At 37.3% G+C, this 19,884-nt stretch overlaps 1 protein-coding gene across 1 annotated transcript in view; it reads left to right on the forward strand.

Annotated features, from left to right (window-relative positions):
- Positions 1–19,884, forward strand: part of ttn.2 (titin, tandem duplicate 2) — a 308,270-nt gene that overhangs the window by 66,453 nt on the left and 221,933 nt on the right. Inside the window, exons 41-43 of the mRNA XM_048599205.1 lie at positions 9,974–13,843; positions 14,762–15,040; positions 16,146–16,709. Coding sequence (XP_048455162.1) covers positions 9,974–13,843; positions 14,762–15,040; positions 16,146–16,709 — 4,713 coding nt within the window. The remainder of the gene's footprint in view (positions 1–9,973; positions 13,844–14,761; positions 15,041–16,145; positions 16,710–19,884) is intronic.

A 19,884-nucleotide genomic window follows, 5' to 3' on the forward strand; every position in this document is an offset into this window, starting at 1 on the left:
CAATACCTCGCAGAGATTTTGTAACAGAAATATCTAAAGATGTCCATGCTGCATCTGACAGAGACTTTGTAACAGAAATATCTAAAGATGTTCATGCTGTACCTGACAGAGACTTTGTAACAGAAATATCTAAAGATGTTCATGCTGCACCCGACATCGATTTTGTAACGGAAGTATCTAAAGATGCCCATCCTGTGCCTGACAGGTCAAAACCAATGGTAAAACAAATAGAGATAGCCACCTTTTCTACAGTCTCCCATAAAGAGTTACAACCTGCAGATACAACAATAAGCACTGCTCAAGTAGTACATCCTTCTTCGCCAGATGGCAAACTTGAGCCAACCTCTTTTAGTTCATTGAAAAGAGAAACAGCAATAGATACAAAAGAACCTGGATATGGATTTGAACTTATGGAAGAACATGAAACAGCTTTTGACCAGCAGTCTCCAGCCCTGCACCTTGTTGTCTTTGACCAGCAGTATGCAGGTTTTGACCGTGTACAAAAGGATGTGCAGTTAGGGAAACCTGAAGAAGGTCATGACGTACATGAGCAACCCAAATTGGCAGAAAATCACATCGAAATAATAAGTGTAGCTAAAATCAAACAGAAAGAGCCACAATATGAAGCAAAGATTGTGAGTTCCCCCTGGATGGTAAAGCCTTCTCCTTTACCAGAGGAAGTGGAAACTTTAACTTATGTCAGTGCATTGAAAAAGCCATCTCCAATTGGCAAAATAGGATCAGCTGACAAAGCAGAATTTAGGGAAAGACATGAGACAGCTCTTGACAGTGTTACCAGAATGCACAAAGACTTCCCGAAAGAAAATCAAGAACACGGCCATGGAACATCTGATCAATCAACAGATGGAGAAACAGCAATGATTAGCACATCTGAAAGTAGCCAGAAAGAATCGCAACAAAAATGGAAAGTTAAAAATAATATCCAAACAGCAAAAACGCCTTCCTTAACTGAGGAAAACAAGACATCAGGTTTCATCAGTTCGTTCATGGAAGAGACATCAACAGAAGTACCAAGCAGCCAATATGAACTTGTAGCTACAAAAGGGCCTCTGAAACAAGAGACTCCTGCAGTCAAACATTGCCCACCTACGTGTTTCCGTCATATTGCATCTTCTGAAATTAAGCAAGGAGAATTATGTGTGCTTGAGTGCCAGTTTTATGGGCACCCACAACCGACTGTAGTTTGGTACAAGGATGAACGCCCAATTTCTCGAAATAGGGACTATCATATTCACTCCACAGAAAACAGCTCTACTTTGAGTATTGGGTGCACTTGCAAAGAACATGAAGGAGTATATGCATGTGTAATATTCAACCAATATGGAACTGCATCTACATTTGGGACCCTTATAATACAAGGTAAGATTCACCATTCTTTACTGATGAATTTTTTAAACTTAAAATATGTTGCAATTAGATATTTATGAATTAGGATCTTCAATTAAGGTAAAATAACATTTATTTTCCAGAACTAGAACCAAAGTTGTTTGAAGAGTCTTTGGAAAAGTTTGATATACGTGTGACGGAGGCACCAGAGAACAAGACTGAAGAAGATAATGTTGATCAGCTGATTGAAAATGAGATGGAGTCGTATTTTCCAGAATTTGCTGTAACAAGATCCACCTTACAATTACCAAAAGTTTCAGCACCCCAATCATGTCCCAGAGGTTTTTCTTTACTTCCTTCTCCTGTTGAAATTAAAATAACTGCTCCAACCCCAACACCAGAGCAAGATGAGGAACATAAAGAGTTACTGCAAGAAGATGAATTTGATTCTAAGGATTCATCTCAGGAACCGCTGTCACAGACTGCAAAGCATAAATTTACTTTCTCTTTTGACGTAATTTCTGAACCGCCACAGGTTGTGAAAGAACTAGATAGGATTTGTTGTGTAGAAGGAGAATCCGTAATGTTTGAATGTTTAATTTCTGGAGAGCCAACACCTGTTGTTTCATGGATCCAAAATGACAGAGTTTTAACTGGTGATAATAGCAAGCACCGATTTGAAGAGAGTGGAGGCAAATATAGATTGTACATTGATACTGTCTCAGCCTCTGATATGGGGAACTATAAGTGTGTTGCTAAAAATAAAGCAGGAGAAGTACAGAGTATAACGAGTCTTATAGTACAGCCTGTAGTGCATAGTTTTATTTGCCATCTGAAGGATACTGAGTCATCTGATGAGGAAGCAGGGTTGTCAGTTAGCCGTTTTCTATTTAATCTAAGTAAAACAGGACAGGTTGAAGACATTGAGCAGCAAAAGCAATTATCAGTACAGGAAGGACACAGGGATGCTTCTCCTTTATTTAGCATTAAAGAACAAGCACTTAATTTTATTCCTGAAGGTGAAGGTTCTGTGACTTGCATTGGCGATGAATTTTCAAGTAAAGTTTCATCTTTAAGGGAAGGGAACAATAAAGCAATACTGAGCTCATTGAATTCCTTTTCTGATGAAGTTTCATCTTTAAGGGAGGAGGGTGATAAAAAATTCACAGATTCAGCAATGCCCTTTGGTGAATTTTCAAGCAAATGCTCATCTTCAGTGAAGGCTAGTAATAACATTGCCACAGACTTTGAACTGATAGATCAAAAAGTGTCAAATAAAACAGTAGAAGAGACATGTTCTATCAGTGAATATTTACGGTCTTTTGATGCAAACCAGAAGTTATCTAAAGATTGGAAAATGGGAAAGGAAATAGAACGAAATGAGGACAAATGTGCCTCGGAAGGTGAAATGTATGAGGCTAGCGTATTTTCAGAAAGTGTAATTCAGCAAGTTGTTAAAAGTAATGGGGCAGAAACAACAGAAAATGTGTCCAAGATGGAGTTAAGTGGTAACTTAGCATCTCCGAAACCTGACTATGATATTAGTATAGATCCAATAGGAACAACCACGAATAAAGATGAGGGGGCTGCAAATGACGGGGTTTCAATTGCACAGTATCTCCTTTCCGCAAGACAGGAAGAAGCACAGATTCACGAAGAGGTAAATAATGAGACATTTGGCTACGATGAATCTGGAATAACTTCGATGGAGGTTGAGGAAGTAACATTTGCTGCTGTTTATGACTACTATAATCAAAATGAAGAGTGGACACGGTCTCTTTCTCCAGAATCTGAAATGTCGATTGAAATCAGCAGTACAATTAGTGATGATGTTTCAGAGAATGAAAGATTTTATACACCGCCTTTGGCTTCTGAAAACTACCGAACTGCTGTGTCTGCAGAGGCTTTCCATACCCCACCTCAGTCTCCTGGCTATGCCACTCCTCCAGAAATATTGTCTTCACTTAATGTGGGTCGATCTTCTCGTGCTTTACTGGAGAGGTTTCATACACCACCAGAATTTTTCAGAACTCCAATAGACGAGGGTATTGAAACAACTCCGCTTGAGTCTGTAAGTCTTGCTACTGAAGAGCAAAGATCAGAGTTATTTTCCACACCACCACAAGAAACTGAAGCAAAAGGAAATGAAATGCCACCTGCATTTATCAAACCTCTTGTTAGAAAAAGAATTCACGAAGGAGGCACACTTACATTTATCATTGAGGTAATTGGTTGCCCAACTCCAAATGTTAAGTGGTATAGAAAAAGGTCATTATTAGAGCCAAACCATAGAACTAGACTTGAGAGAGAGGGAGGTTTGTGTTTATTGGTAATCCATAGTATTCAGAGAGAAGATGAAGGAGAATACACTTGCAGTGCTGTAAACATCATAGGGGAAGCCAAAAGTGTTACTCAGGTAGATGTTTTACCACAGGATGGAAGGTCAATTGCATTGCCACCCCCAGTGACTCATCAACACGTTATAGAGTTTGATGTGCAGCAAGACCAAACATCAAGATCTCCTTCACCTCAAGAAATTCTTCTGGAAGTTGAACTTGACGAACATGAAGTGAAGGAATTTGAAAAACAGATAAAGATTGTTACAATTCCTGAATTCACTCCTGACAATAAAAACATGGTTATCTCCCTGGATGTTCTTCCTTTGATGATGTCTGATGAACATAACGTTGACCTTTTAACAAAAGATAATGAAGATGTGAAAATTGACTTTGAAGTCACGGAAATGCCCCCACGATTTATTAGCCATATTTTTGACTTTGAGATTCCAGAAAACACTGATGCAGTCTTTGAATGCTCAGTAACAGGTATTCCTAAGCCTGAGGTAATGTGGTTCAGAAATGATTCACTTATAACATTCGATGGCAAGAAATATATTAGAACAGATACCCCTAATCATAGTCTTAAAATAACCAATGTTTGTCCTTCCGACAGTGGCACATACACTTGCAAAACAGTGAATAGTGTTGGAGAAACAACATGTAGAGGCTATCTTACAGTAACAAATGCATGTATGGCACTTACAAAAGCAGGTGGTAGAGCTGTTGCTGCTGTATCATTGGCTCATGCTCAGGAATGTCCCCAGGAATTAGATGTTGATATTGGTAATGCTTTACTGCAGAGCAGTCAGGGTTCTGAAATCGAGGTTGAGTTTGACATTGAACAAGGTAGAGATGATTCTCAGAAATCAGTGAAGCTCATAGCATTGACAGAGAATGCAAATGAAGAAAAAGGAGAGAAAAGTGTGAACATTAGTTTTGATGTATTTGCTGAGCCTGCCAAGGAGGAAACTATTCAGTTTAAGGGAGAAGCTTCTGAAAACTGTTCATTTGAATTTCAAGTGACAGAAACTCCTCCAAGATTTGTAATATCCCTCCTTGACTGTATCACCAGCATTGGGAGCATGGCATCTTTTCAGTGTTTTGTGACTGGTACTCCAAAACCCAATGTAATATGGTATATGAATGACCAAGTACTTGAAGATGGCAACTACATCATTGAGGAAAAAGACTCCGGGCATCATTATTTGAACATTGCAAATGTTACAGAAAGTGATGCTGGAGTATATAAATGCAAAGCTGTTAACAAAGCTGGGGAAGCAGTTTCAGAAGCAGTTTTAAAAGTATTATATTTGTAAAATAGTACTTTCTGAATGTCCTGTGACATAGTTTGAATAATAAAAAAAAAATTTGGTTTAGATTTATGGTACATTTATGAATTTGCTCATTTCAAACATGAAAATTGAATTGGTCTTACTGAACGGAACATTTATATCTTCTTATTTGATGTTCCTGAAAAGATGGGTCATTTATAGTGGATGTATGTTGATTTAAAGCAATTTTACTCTGCAGTGGTTTCTCAGTAGTGGAGCTTTGATTTTATTATGATTGACGTATTAGCTGAAAAACAACTATTGCAAAAATAGTGATTGTTTGGACTAGGAATTTAAAATGGCCGCTGAGGTCAAACATAGGATTATGATAAATATTGATATCTTGAGGAGTTTTATATAAACAGGTTAACCAAGACTGACTTGATAGGCATATTTATACTGAAAACATAATGTTCTATCTATGCAAGTGGTTATGCTAAAGGCCAAACCTGTTGAATTAGCATGATAACTTTGAAGTAAACTGAATAAAGGTCCTCAACCTGCTTGTAATTAATATTTTGCCTTTTTTTCCTAGTATGTCACCTTTTGATTATGACTTTCCCCAGTTAATTGTATTATCTGCTTTCAAAGACACTGTCCAAACTCCTCTAAAATTGTTGTAGTGATACAGGAAAATTCTGTCATTCTGAATTCCTTTCTTTTACCCCAATACCTAGCTTCTGCATGAAGCTGTGTCTGACAACTCAGTTGAGTTATACAATTCTCTACATGCAGAGGCCCAGGAACTAATGTCAACAGAGGTTTGCATTCAAACACAGATTCTTCAGTGATAGGTACTAGCGATATACTTTTTGGAGATATTTACTTCATAATGCATGCATGGTTTCATTGAAAGATTAATCAAGATATTGAAATACTTTAAAGAGAGTATTTATCCCAATTGGTATACAACCACTGAATATTTTTGTTAACATTTAACCTAACTGAAGATGTGAACTGACATACAAAGATTGTTAACTCTTTGAATGCTATAATTCTTCACTGTGCAATTATTTCTTGGTGCATGTTGGCTGGAAGATTTAATTAAGAGGAAATACAGAGCGAAAAAATATTTTCCAGATCCTACCTTGTAATTTTCAGAAGTAAATGTATAGTTTGACAGTAGTACTGAGTATATTGCAGAGTCCTGTTTGATGCAAAGTGCATTTGACTAATTGACACTCAAGACTAGCTCACACAAGTAGCTCAAGTTGTTGAGTTACAAAACCAAGTAGCTGAAATGTTTAGAGTTGTCTTTTCCTGCTTGGTATCATTACCGATTTGGACAAAGGTGCAATTTAGGAAATGTTTTAATTTAGGCTAGAAATTCATGTGAGTGATCCTAGAGTAAATTCACTAAACACACTCATATGGCATTCCTCTGGCCAATTTTTTAATTAGGATCATTAATCCCAATTATTTACTGCTGCAGTGCCACAATGAAAATCCCCTGAGCAAAGTCAGATAAGTGTTTTACACAATTATTTGCGCACATCATGAACATCAATTTCTTTCCTAATATTTTACTGTTGTCAAATTGGTGCTGATAATTTTGAGCTGTGTGAAATTGTCATCTCTGGAAACTGCCTAATACTTTGGAAGGAAGACAAAGCTGAGGGATTGTGATAGAGGAAGCTGAAAATGATACCAATTGTCATATGAAGGACTAGGATGCATACTTTCATGATTATTAGTCACAGTTATTGAATGGATATATCAGGACAAGAACTATTGCAGTAGACATAACAGAATAGTTCTGTTGGTTATAATTCAGAGGATTTTTTTTTTGTAAGTTGACTTCATTTATTATATGCTTCTGTTTTTATTCATTCTTTGCTTATTTACTTTTAGATCCCTGTTGTATTTACTGTTTTTCAGCAAATGTCGAAGAGAAGTATCTGGCCCCAGAATCTTTTAACCAGAAAGTACATAGAGCCCACTCAACTCTTTTCATAAATTTCCTATCTTGTAAATCAGAACATCCTTGGCATTCCTCAATCGTCTTATGTTATCTTTTTCAATTGAGCTCAGAAACTTGTATTGGGAATTCCCATATAGAAACCACATCATGCGACATAGTTCATTGGAGCACCTATGTGCTACATCAGCACACAGGTTGGACGTTCAAAATTTGGTCTATTTATTGTGAGTTTGTTATTCTATTGTTAATTTTAATGGCGTTGCTTGGAGGCCAGGAGGGCTTGAGAGATTGTTCAGGTTCAGGATTAAGAGTACACTTGACAGAGGTGCAGAACTTACTGATGCGTATTGCCACAGTTGCTTCTGGATGAAGTAATCTGTGTGGCACAATAGATCTTGATGTAGTGCTGAGAAAGATTATCTATTCCGTCAGGTAAATCTTTTGAGCAGTTTCCATAATTATGGAAGTAGAGTAATAAGAACATATATTCATTGTGTCCAGAGATTACCACCATGACATAATATGGATGATTTCAGGTTATTGTAAAGCTACAAAGGAAACTGAGTTCTGTGGTGAGTTTGCAAATAATCATATTCTATGTTTGTGGATCATTATTTTGATTATCACTAGCATTTTGTTATTTGCTTTCTAATTTGTTAATTATACATTAAAAATGTATAATTTCCATTGTAATCAATGTTTAATATTTGTCCAACACGTGTAAATTGTTTGGTTATGAGGAATAGACTTTAGTGGTTTGAATGCTACAAATTCCAATTCTTTTTTCAAAATTATATCCTTCATGCCATAAACATAAATTAATATTTTGGTCACTATGTTTATCAGTTATGTTCTCACAAGTACAACTATCTAGTTGTGTGAAAGCATAAGTTGTCTTCCATGATTTACTTGCCCCATTTGACATGATTTAAGACACGATGTAAGACATGATGTTTGGGAAAAAGGGGTTAGACTCCCATCTTTTATGAGAAGTTGCTTAACACAGACATCATTCATTCCTTGTACAGGTTTCTGTTGCTGTATACTGTGAATATATCATGTTCTGCTGCTGCATCAAGTAGTGAATGATAGTACTTCTGGTTTTATTTTCAAGTAATAATGCGATTGATACATAAGGCATAGTTTCTTTCACTTATCTCTTTAAAAAAAATGAGCTAATCCAAAGATCTGGTTCCACAGGTAGTAAAGGTCATTTCACAGTGGTCTGTGAACATTGGTAAATCATTTGAGTGTGGAACCAACATGATAAATGTTATCCTGCACTTAAGCGATGTCCACAAAAGCTAGGCTGAATTTACCAGGCCCTGAGTGACGACAAGAGGTGAGGAAATGGGTGAGGTTAACTGGTAAAGTAGCAGGGAGTTGTGTTAGCATGACTCTCTTTGATTGTCCTGCTGCTAGGAAAGTTTTCCATTGGTGGGCCTGCAGAATGGGTTACTATCTACTCCATGGAGGAAGATGCTCAATGACATAATTTAAGGGTTCAAGTGTGAACTAATTTATGGATCTGCCAGCATGTATTGTGCCTCTTTCATGGGTCCACCAGCTTCATGGAGATGGCTATACTAAACTGGCATAGTAGTGAGGCAGATGCATCATAGCCAGAGGGTCAATGCCCCAGAAGGTTTGAAAGACAACCTCCACATACCCAAAGATCCATTGAGGAGTTTTCTCTGCGATTGGTGTGGCCTATCTCCCTCAGCCATCCAGAATTTTAGTTTTCCCTTGAGGGTCTGAGGTTCCTCTATATTCAGGGGTCTTATTGTCCCTCAGCAGCGGTGGCCTCACACAGTGTATTGTTGGGACTTCAGGTCTGCTAGTCTAGTGGCCTGGCAGCATCAGGAAACTGGCCACCCACTATTCAGAATTGGATGGTGGACCCTCAAGTTCAGCCAATTGAAAGATTGCCACCAGTAAAAATCACTGAACCAGTCCCATCTTTGCAAGTGGGTTTCACCCTGAAGTTAGGGTCCCAAAGACAACTAAAATTCAGCCTTAAATTCTGTATGGATTGCTGGACAGCGATCACGAACAGGGGCTCCTGATTTTCTTTTGCTATTGCCTGAGGATGTTAAAGCCAATGTCAGGACATCATTGCTACTAAGTTAAGAGGAGATTAGCAGGGATCAGGTTTTGAGTGGAATGGTGCTGCAGAAGTGTTGCATCTATCCTCCGAACCACTGGACCAGGCCCTAGCTTATTAAGTTGCTTTTAATACATGTAAACCAAGGTTCACTATTGGTTTGACAACATTGGTTTCCAAAAGATTAACAGGGTTTACAAATGATATCTGGGTTATTTTTCAGTCTGAAGCTTAGCAGTCTATGAAACTTTTTGTTTTGATAGTGTTGTTAATAAAGTAAAAGTAGGAAGACATTTTTATTTCAGCTTGCTTATGATACAAATACTGCTCGAATACGATTTATTTGATTGAAAAATATGTATTTCAGTAACGGAATAAAGTTTATATTAGAAATTATTTGAGCCTTAAGACAATTTGTAACATGCAATACATTTTTTGTGCGGTAATAAATTGTATCAACATGCCTCTCCTGGAATGTTGTCATGGCAGAATGTATCTCCACCAGCAGCAAACATCAATCTGCAAAGTCCCTTTTTACTCACTTTGATGAGGAAATGGAGAAAATAGATTTGACATTAAAATTATCTGTAAATAATTGTTCTGGTTTTTCAAAAGTCACACATTTAGCATCAACAGATCTCAATAAAGTTGAAGTTAAATAGTTCAATTTTAGTTTGAAACATGACAACAAGTCTTTATTTATGTAATGAGATGTTCAAAGTAGCAGAAAAACACTATCCTGCCTTTTCTGACTATTTCTATCTACATTGGATCGCAGACTATTATAGAAACTGTATTTGTATTATTTTGAAGCACTCATGAGTTTATCATGCAAACATCTTATCATTATAGTTTGTAATTTTCTTCTAATTTCCAGTATTACTCACAATCAATACGTTTTCTAAAGTTAAGCATCTTATTTTTTATACAGAATTTTCTAGCTCTGTTACCATTGCTGCTGAAGATGAGAGGGAAGATTTCTACAGCAGTGAACTTCATGTGTCAGACAAAACATTTGAACTCAAGCCTGAAACTGCAACCCTTTCTAGCACTTTGGAAATAACCACAGATGCTAAGCCTCTGCAAACAGTGCCAGTATTCATTAAGCGCATTTCTAGTATAGAGGTAGTTGTGGAAGATGTAGCTAAATTCTCTGTCACTGTTACTGGATTCCCAAAGCCCTCTATTCAGTGGTTTTGTAACAGTAAAAAATTGACTCCTTCATCAAACTACAAGTTTGTTTATGATAGGGATGAATATAGCCTGATCATACCTTATGCAAAATTTACAGATGAGGGAGAATATAGCTGCTCTGCTACTAATATACTTGGAGAGACTTCATGTAGTGCATACCTGAAGATCAAACCAAAGGAAGGGTTTAGGAAATCGTCTGCAAAGCCCCCACTTGCAAAATTAGCAGATAGAAAAATGCCAGTGATGCCAACAGAAATCATACATCCACCTAGGGGTCAGCCACCACATTTTTTCCAGGAACTGAAGTCTTTACAGTGCCCAGAAGGCCTGCCTGCTATATTTGAGTATGTAGTGATAGGTGAACCAATACCAGAAGTTTTTTGGTACAAGGAAAACAACCAAATTCATCAGAGTTTGCATTGCAGCCTTAGTTCTAACTCTGATGGCTCTGGTTCATTAACTATTAATAAAGCACAGAAAGAGGACAGTGGCTTGTATTCCTGCAAAGCATTTAATCAGTTTGGGGAAACAACTTGCACTGCAGAGCTAACTGTGTTCAGTGGTACGTTTGCTACCACTGAACATACAAAAGAGGAAGTTGCTCATAAGCACCATACTCAGACATATAAAAAGTCTGTAAGTGACCATGCCACAGAGTCACGTCTGTTCATGGTAACATTGCCTGGTGATGCTCAGGCTGAGTTACAAGACAGAGATCAACTGGTCTATACGATAGCTTCTGAAGATAAACATTCTGTTCACAGTGAACAGACAGGCATGTTGCATGAGGTAACAGTCTCTGCTGCTGAAGCAACAATTGCAGGGAAGAGTCAGATAGTAATGCATTCACAAACTACTCAAGAGAGTCTAGGATATATAGAGCAACATTATGAACCTATTAAAAGTCCACCAATACTTGAATTGTCAAGCACTGAAGTACGGTTAGACACTGCCCTTCGTTTGCCCACAGTTGAGGAGCAAACAGTCATTCCAAAGGAAAGTAGCTTTAGTATCAGAGATTCACCTACTATAACGGCTAAAACAAAAAGAAAAGAAGTAAGCATCTTATCTGAGGAAAAGCGTCTAATTCCTAGCTCCAGGACTTCAACTCTTGACATTGTAGAACAAGAAATATCAAAAACAGAGCCTGCATATCCTTTACACAGGTACAAGATTGAGGGACATCAAGAACCTCCCAAAGAAGCTTTGTTTGCCTTTGAAATTCCCGACGGACAGAAATGTGAAATACAAAGAGAAAGAAAAATGGAGGTTCATACAGCCGTAGCAACAGAGAACAAAAGAGTAAGACATGAAATGACCAAAGACATACAAACGTTAGATGCAGCAAGAAAGGCAAAGTTGTCAAAGGAATTGCCAAAACCATTCTTGACGTCTGTTACTGAAAGCCAGAAATCACTACCAAAGGAATCTCTGTTTGAAGTGCAAAAAGGTGACATACAGCAAGCTTCCTTGATGAAAGATAAGTTTGTTAAAACTGCTTTAACTACAGAAGAAAAGCAGCAGCTCATGGGTGAACATGCTGATATAATAATTGGTTTAGATAGTGCAATCTCAATAACGTCAAAAAAAGAAGTAAAGAAACCTTTGCATTTACAAATTGTACAGGGACAGGACACTCTGCCCAAAGAAACAACTTTTACTTTTGAAGTACCTACAGAAGAGAAAGCTGACACCAGAAGAAGCCCAACGTTGCTACATTCCTTACTATCAGAAGAGCAGCATCTTATACCTGAAGAACATACAACTCCATTATCTGATGCAAAAGATACCACAATAATTAAACCTACAAAAGAACATATGCCTATTTTTTGTCCTCATTCTGTGATGACTGTTTGCATTCTTCACAAGGAAGATCTTCTACCTTATGAGAAACCAGCTACTCATATGGCAGGACACAGACTTGAGAAAGCATATAGCTATGCTGCTGTTATAGAAGAGAAACCAGAATTGCTAGCTGAACAAACTAAAATGCTTGAAATGGAAATTAAAAGTTCAAAGGCTGAAGCCAAAACTGAGCTTCTGCCACGAGAGTTTCTTCCATCTGTAACTGTACCAATGCACATAGCAAAGGAGAAAATGCTTACCATTGAGGGTAAAGAACAGCGTGCAATCATAAATAAGTTGGATGACACAGTCAAACAGTTCAGTACTATAACCGAGAACAAGGTAGTGGAAGATGGTTCTGTTGCCATGTTTGAAGGCTTAGATGCAGCAAGCTGTGAAGACAAATATGAATCAAAACTCCCTTCAATTTCTGTTCAGGTTAAAGAAAAGGCTGTAGCTATTGAAAGCACCACAATGTTAGAAGCTGCAGAAAAGGATTTTGCAGCAAGAATCCAACAGGGACAGTCAGTAAGGTTTCCATTGTTGCTTCAAGAAAAACACCTCATTGAAGAAGAACATTCTTCAGCAATCACAAGATCGGAAAAGAAAGTTCTAAAGGTAGAAAGACAACCAAAAGAGAAACTTCTCACTCATGTAATACAAGAAAGTGAGGTACTCCAAAAAGAAAAAGCACTTAATATTGAAGTTCCCCAAGCATCCACCTTAGATGTTGGTGTACAGATTAGAAAAGCATTGCAATCTGCTTTGGCAAGTGAGCAATGTGTTCTTTCATCTATCTCATTGGGTGGCGTAGAAGAGGTGGAGATTAAGGAATTAAAAGTTCAAAAAGAACCCGCGTGTATTTTATATACATATCAAATTACTAATGTCAATCCTCCTATAGACATAACTCTGTCATTTGAAGGAGAATATCCTCAGAAAGCTGACTTAAGAAAAGAATTGACGGCTGCTTTCCATGCTATTACTCATGAACAACAGCGTGCTTTTCTGGCTGAACAACTGGATACAATCCGTCCACCAACTGATGTGTTAGAAAAATTACACATCAGCATTACTCCTGCTAAAGAGATTTTCTCACCTGAGGCTGTCACCATTTCTGAAAGCACCTTTGAGGCCGGGATGCATGTGGCTGAACAGAAACTCCAGACAAATATTACAGTTTCCCAAGATTATTCTGTAATCTCAAAGAAGGCAGCTGTTCAAGAAATGACAACAACCACTGAATCAGAGGGTTTTACTCAGGATTTTAAATCTGTGGAAACTGTTGAAGAAGTGACAATAGTGAGTCACAAGAGAGATGTTGGTGGTACAATAATTACTACAGATGCCCCTCCAGCACCTGTTCCAATGGAACAGTCAACAGAAATTCTCAAAAAAGAGAAGGAAATGGAAGAAATTATAGTTACTCATATTTCTAAACCAAGAAAGCTAGGTGAAACACCAATAAAGCCCCCCAAAGACAAACCAGTAATTGTTAAAGGACTTACAGACATCACTGTTGATGAAGATAGTGAAGTAAAGTTGAGCACAGTCATAACTAAAGTTAACAAGGTAAATTGGTATATCAATGGGAAACGAATCACTTCAAAAAATGAGTTCAAATGTTTGCAAGAACGTGACACTTACTCACTTATAATCAACAAAGTACAGAAAGAGGAGCATCAAGGAGAATATGTCTGTGAGGCACTGAATGAAGCTGGAAAAGCAACTACTTCTGCAAAACTCACAGTTATTATAAGAGGTTGGATTATGGGGATAAAATCTTTGTTAATATAAACTTCAAAAGCTAATATAAACTAACTGCGTAGTAATTTCTCAAAATCCAAATCAGTTTACTATAACAAATTAACATCACTAGATGCCTCCTTTTGCCCCTTCCCTTCCTTCCTGTCTTCCTTCTTTCCTTCCTTACTTTAAAAGTAAAAGAATGGTTGCATAACCTAGTTGTCAATCTACTGTGCAGTCAAAGCCTGAAAAGATTGTATCAGTTTAGAAAGAACTTTTCAGCTGATTTTGTGTTAATTTAAGTGAAAATCCATTCCAATTTGATGCAATCTTCACATGCTTTCACTGCTGATAATGAGTAACTTTGAAAGTTAATGCTATGTTTAAACCTTACTGTGAATATATTTTCTTTATTGCCCTCGGTACTTTAACATTACCCATTAATTCGCATCAGCCATGGTATTTTAAGTTTCTACTAACTGACATAATATTCTTTTCATCCCCATATCCACATCTGAAGAGTTGCTGAATTTTATCATTGTCACCACTTTTGTCATAACGAAAAGTCAACTGAACATTGCATTTCTTCCTAAACCTTAATATCACCTTTTTATCATCTACTTTTTTCTAGGAAAAAAAACATTTCATAGATGTACCAATTATTTGCATGCTTCTGGGCACCACACATGTCAATAAATCGTGAATTTCATTCATTGAATTCTTACCATTTATTATGTTGAGCACAACTACTGGTCAGCTAACATCTGTTAACAATCATTTCTTCTCCACAGTCACCTTTTGGATTGCTAGTTTCTTTCACCCTCCATCCACCATCCTTGAGTTTCCGAGGGCCATGTCTAGACCCTGTGCTAAAGAAATATGGTTTACTATTGCTATCTTCTCACAATTTTTTATTTACATTTTAAATCTGTAGTGCCCCCATCTTTCAAGAGGAAGATTGAATCACTGGAGGTGATAGTTGGACAGCCTACTCAGTTTGAATGTGAAGTTGACCCCATTCCTGATGTAAGGTTCCAATGGTTCCGAGCAAGAGCTGAACTTCGTGACAGTGAAAAGTACAGCATTGTGACCGAGAAATATACCTCCATCTTGAAACTCTTGAAACCCCAGCTAATTGACTGCGGTGACTACACGTGTAGAGCATCAAACCGGTGTGGCAGTGTAAGCAGCACAGCTAAACTGATTGTGACTGGTAAGTCATTTGTGGTAAAATTGTGTTTCATTTTAGCAATTCACTTTCAACTTGATTGTCCTGAAATTTTGGGTGGTTTTGCATCTATATTTACTTTACGTATATCCTGAATGATTGCTCACTTCCAGCAGTAACAATGCGTGTCTTGATTTTTATATAGTTTGATTATCAAAAATGTTTACTTTTTTAATAGCTATTTAAGTATCTATAGTTCTGGCCATCATATTCTCGGTTTTAGAAAATCATTGCAGTGTTATACTGACAAAAATCTCTGCTTCATTTGAGACAGAATGGGTTGAATTTTCCCATTTGGTTGTGATTCTGACATTAATCTCAATCCAGGCTGAGAAGCCGGGTAACCCAATAGACGGGCTATCACTCATGATCTTCCCAGAGGCAGCCAATTCACCTCTCAGACTCCTGTCCAACTGAGTGTGGCAAAAGGGCCATTGAAATGGGGAGCCCAATGGAAGGGTGTGCAACATTGTCTGTGCAGTGGTTCCACTGGAGGGATGGACACTGCTGAGATGAGCAAGAGACTACAAGGCTCTCCTTAAAACTGAAGTGCTCCCTGGGAAATTGTCAAATGGTCATAATCTCTCATGGCTCCACCTATCAGGCCATCAGGGTGATTCGCCTCAACAGGATGGCTTACAGCTGACAGGCTGTTTCCAGTTAATCATGGGCTTTGACCTCAGTGGATGTCCTGGCTGTTTACTGGAACATCACAATGGTGGCATTGCTTCCCTGAATTGATCCCAATATGTATTTAACTCGAAAATTAAGCTAGAAAACAAACTTTATCTTTTTTTTTCATCTTTAGAAGAAAAATATTTCATTCTGAATTTGTGCATCGTTTAAGTTATCATAAAGTTACACAATGTAGTGCTAAGACACCCAAATGAAATAAGAGCGTCTTGTAATTTATTTAAAATTATATGAATTCTCCAACAAATGCTGCAGAGAGTATTAGTGCCTTTTTTTTTGTTGCCTTTCCTACTTTCTTTCAAATAAATTGTGACAATATACCAGTCCTAAGTTAGTGCTGGCTGAAAGCCTAATTCCTTAAAAACTGAAAATCCTAACCAAGTTGTTTCTTTTGTAGAACTTACCCCACCAAGCTTCATAACGAGACTGCAATCAGTTACAACTTTTGTGGGTAAGACAGCAAAACTTCAGTGCGCAGTGGCAGGATCACCCGTGATCCATACCACTTGGCAGAAGAATGGTGTTGATATTACTGATGAAGAGAACTACAAAATATCAGTCAAGGACAACAAACGTATTTTAGAAATTCGTGACCTAAAGGTTCAGAACAAAGGAACCTATTCTTGCAAAGTGACCAATGACTGTGGTACTGATATTTGCAGTGCTGATCTAACAATACTTGACAAACCACATTTCACTAAGACTCTTGAACCTACTCAGACAATACTTAACTGCGGTACGCATCTTGAATGTCAAGTAGATGAAGACACAGCAGTTAAAATTTCATGGAAAAAAGATGGTATAGAACTTCATGCTGGCAAAGATTACAAAATTACATTTGAAGACAAGACAGCAGTTTTAGAAATCCTGAAAACCAAACTGAAGGATGCAGGAAATTATGTATGTACAGCTTCAAATGAAGCTGGAAGCAATTCCTGTTCAGCAGCATTAACAGTAAAAGGTAAGGAAAGTTATTGATCACAAACCTCTGGTAAGAAAAAATGTCATGGTTGCTTTGTATGAAACTAGTTATGGTTTTTAAAATTTTTCTGGGAGGCAGTGTCTATTGCTGCAGGTTAAACAAATAACACTATTTCTAATTCATTCTTAATTTTGGTTTGCATATTTTACATTTGTGCAATCATACTTACTGCATAATACTTTCATTAAAATATCTTGATTAAAGGCTGTTTTGTAATGCAGCCGATTCTTAGCACCATTTTCTAACTTTTATCATTTATTTGAGATCAAATATATCTTAAATATCTTATTTTATATTGTGAAATTAGAGATAATACAATTCTTATGTTTTATATGTATTACTTGGTGTATCATAGGTATATTATGATTTTCTTTTAAGTGAAAATATACATGGATGTATTTCAATCACAGCAGCCTTCTTTTCATTTAATTAAATAGGTGTTTATCTTAAATATTCTCTGTTTTTCGAAACCATATGACTTTAAACTTGTCTAAAAATAATCTTGATCTGAATTAAACACCTCTGTCTTAACATGATGAGAACTGTCAAATGAAAAGAGGACCAGTTAGTAACTAAACACGTGGAATGCAGTCAAGCTAATTATAACATTATTGTGCAATTAGGATTGGACATCATTTGTTTCATTTGGATTTAAGTTCATATGTAACACCAATGTGTTGTAAATAAGATTGATGATTGCAAATGCAGATAACCTCATGGACATATGCTGTAAGGCGGTAACAGAAATCTGATTCAAAGAAGGGAAGGACTGGTTATTAAATTCTCCTGGGTTCAAGGAGTTCAGGAAAGAAAGGGAAGGAAGAAGGAATACAGTATTGATGAAGGAGAGGCATTTCAGTGCTGGAATGAGAAGATGTACCAGTGAGACCAAAGGCAGAATTTATTTGGCTAGAGCTAAGGAACTAAAGTAAATATGTAATTACATTGTTTGGTGTAGTCTATAAGCCTTCAACTATTTGGAAAAATGTCAAGAGAAAAAAATGAGTTATCACAGGGTCCTTTAATTACCAACTTAAAAACTGAAGGGCAGAGAGGGACAGGAGTTTCAAGAATGTGTACTTGAAAAATTTCTACAGTAGTTTGTTTCTAGTCCAAAGTGGGAGGATGCATTGCTCGACCTGCTTCTTGGGAATGAAGGGGGCCAATTGCATCAAATATCAGTAGAGTAATTTATAGGGCCAGTAGTATTCCATCATAAAGTGTGGGTTGGCTATGAGAAAGGACAGAAAGTTTGTGTAAGAATAACTAACTGGGGGATGCAACTTCAACATGGCTAAGAATGGATCTGGCCCAATTAAATTAGAATCAAAGATTAGAGGTTACAAATGTACCTAAGCAATGGGCATGAGGAGAAAGCTCATGTATGGGCAAGGTATATTTCATGCAGATATAAGGTAGATAAACAAATCCAGAACAAAAACAAAGTTGCTGGAAAAGCTCAGCAGGTCTGGCAGCACCTGTGAAGAAAAAAATCGGAGTTAATGTTTCGGGTTCAGTGACCCTTCTTCAGAACTCCCAAATCCAGAACTCCCTGGACAAAGAAAGAGGTAGAGATTAAGATGAAGCAGAGTGCTAAATATAAAAGGTTCAGAGAGGAATTTAAAAAACAAATAAGGGAAGCATAGAGAGAGTATGAGAAGTGACTGACAGTTAAATAAAGAGAATCCAAAGTTTTCTGTAGGCATACAAGAGTCATGAGAGGAGTAGGCTTAAGTAAGGGATTTATGTGTGGGGGCATGAGATATGGCTGAGGTTTTAAATTAATACTTTGCATCCATCTTCACCAAGGAAGATAATGCTGTCTGAGTCATGGTGAATGAGAAGATAGATCAGATACTTCATGGATTAAAATTGATAAGAAGGCAGTACCTGATAGGGCTTTTGCTTTTAAATTTTATAAGACACCAGGATTGAATGATATTCATCCAAGGGCACTGGAAGAAGTGAGAATGGAGATTGCTGAAGCATGGGCCATACTTCTCTGGTTTACCTTGGGCTAGGTGTGGTGCCAGAGGACTGGAGAATTATCAATCTTATACCCTTGTTCAAGAAAAAGGTGTAAAGATTAGTCCAGCATCAGCAGGCTTGCCAGTTTAACCTTGCTGGTGGAGAAGCTTTTAGAAAAAAAATCAAAGCAAAATTATTAGCCACTTGGACAAATGCATATTTATTAAGGAAAGGCAACATTGAATTTGCTAAGGGCAAATTATACTTAATCAACATTCTTGAGGTTTTGATGAGGTGAGAGACTTTTGATGAGGGCAATGCTTTTGATATAGTGGACTTCCAAAAGGCATTTGGTAAATTGTCAAACCATAAACTTGTGAGTAAAGCTAAAGTTCATGAAATGAAACTGACTCTGGCAACATGCTATTGAAATTGGCTGACTGACTGCAAACAAAGACTAGTGGAGAATAGCTGCTTTTCAGACTGGAGAAATTTTTATATAAGAGTCACCCAGGGATATGTGGGAACTCTACGCTTTGTGACATACTGACCTACACCTTGATGTACATGGCACAATTTCAAACTTTACAGATTATGCAAAACATGAAACTATTGCGAACTGTGAGGAGCATAGTACAGAACTTCAGAAAGACATAGTCTGGTGGAATTACCGGATAATTGGGAGGTGAAATTGAATGTAGCATGTAAAGAATAATTTTTCATAGGAGGAGTACAAATGAATACAAAATAAAGGGTCCAATTCTAAAAGAATATAGGAGCAGACGGATGTATATGTGCACAAATTATTGGAAGTAACAGAATAGATTGAGAAAGTGCTTTTAAAAAAAAAGTCTAGCCATCCTGGGTTTTACCTTTGTGACATAGGGATTAAATCTGTATTTAAAAACTGGTTCGGTCTCAATTGGAGTAATATGTGCAATTCTGGGCACTACACTTCGGGAAGGATGTAAAGCCATTAAGGAAGACAGATTCACAGGCAATATTAGGGCCAAATTGTTCCCAACAATGGAAGGATTGAGAACTAGAGTCTTATGAGTGGTTATGATTTAGAATGGACTGCGTGAGAATGGGTTAGATAAAGGATCCATTAAAACATTCAAAAGCAAATTAGATCTTTAATTGTAAAGGACAATTTTGCAGGGCTATGAGGAAAAGGCATGAAGTG

The sequence above is a fragment of the Rhincodon typus genome, chromosome 7, assembly GCF_021869965.1.
Source record: "Rhincodon typus isolate 14 chromosome 7, sRhiTyp1.1, whole genome shotgun sequence".
Lineage (NCBI taxonomy): Eukaryota > Metazoa > Chordata > Chondrichthyes > Orectolobiformes > Rhincodontidae > Rhincodon > Rhincodon typus.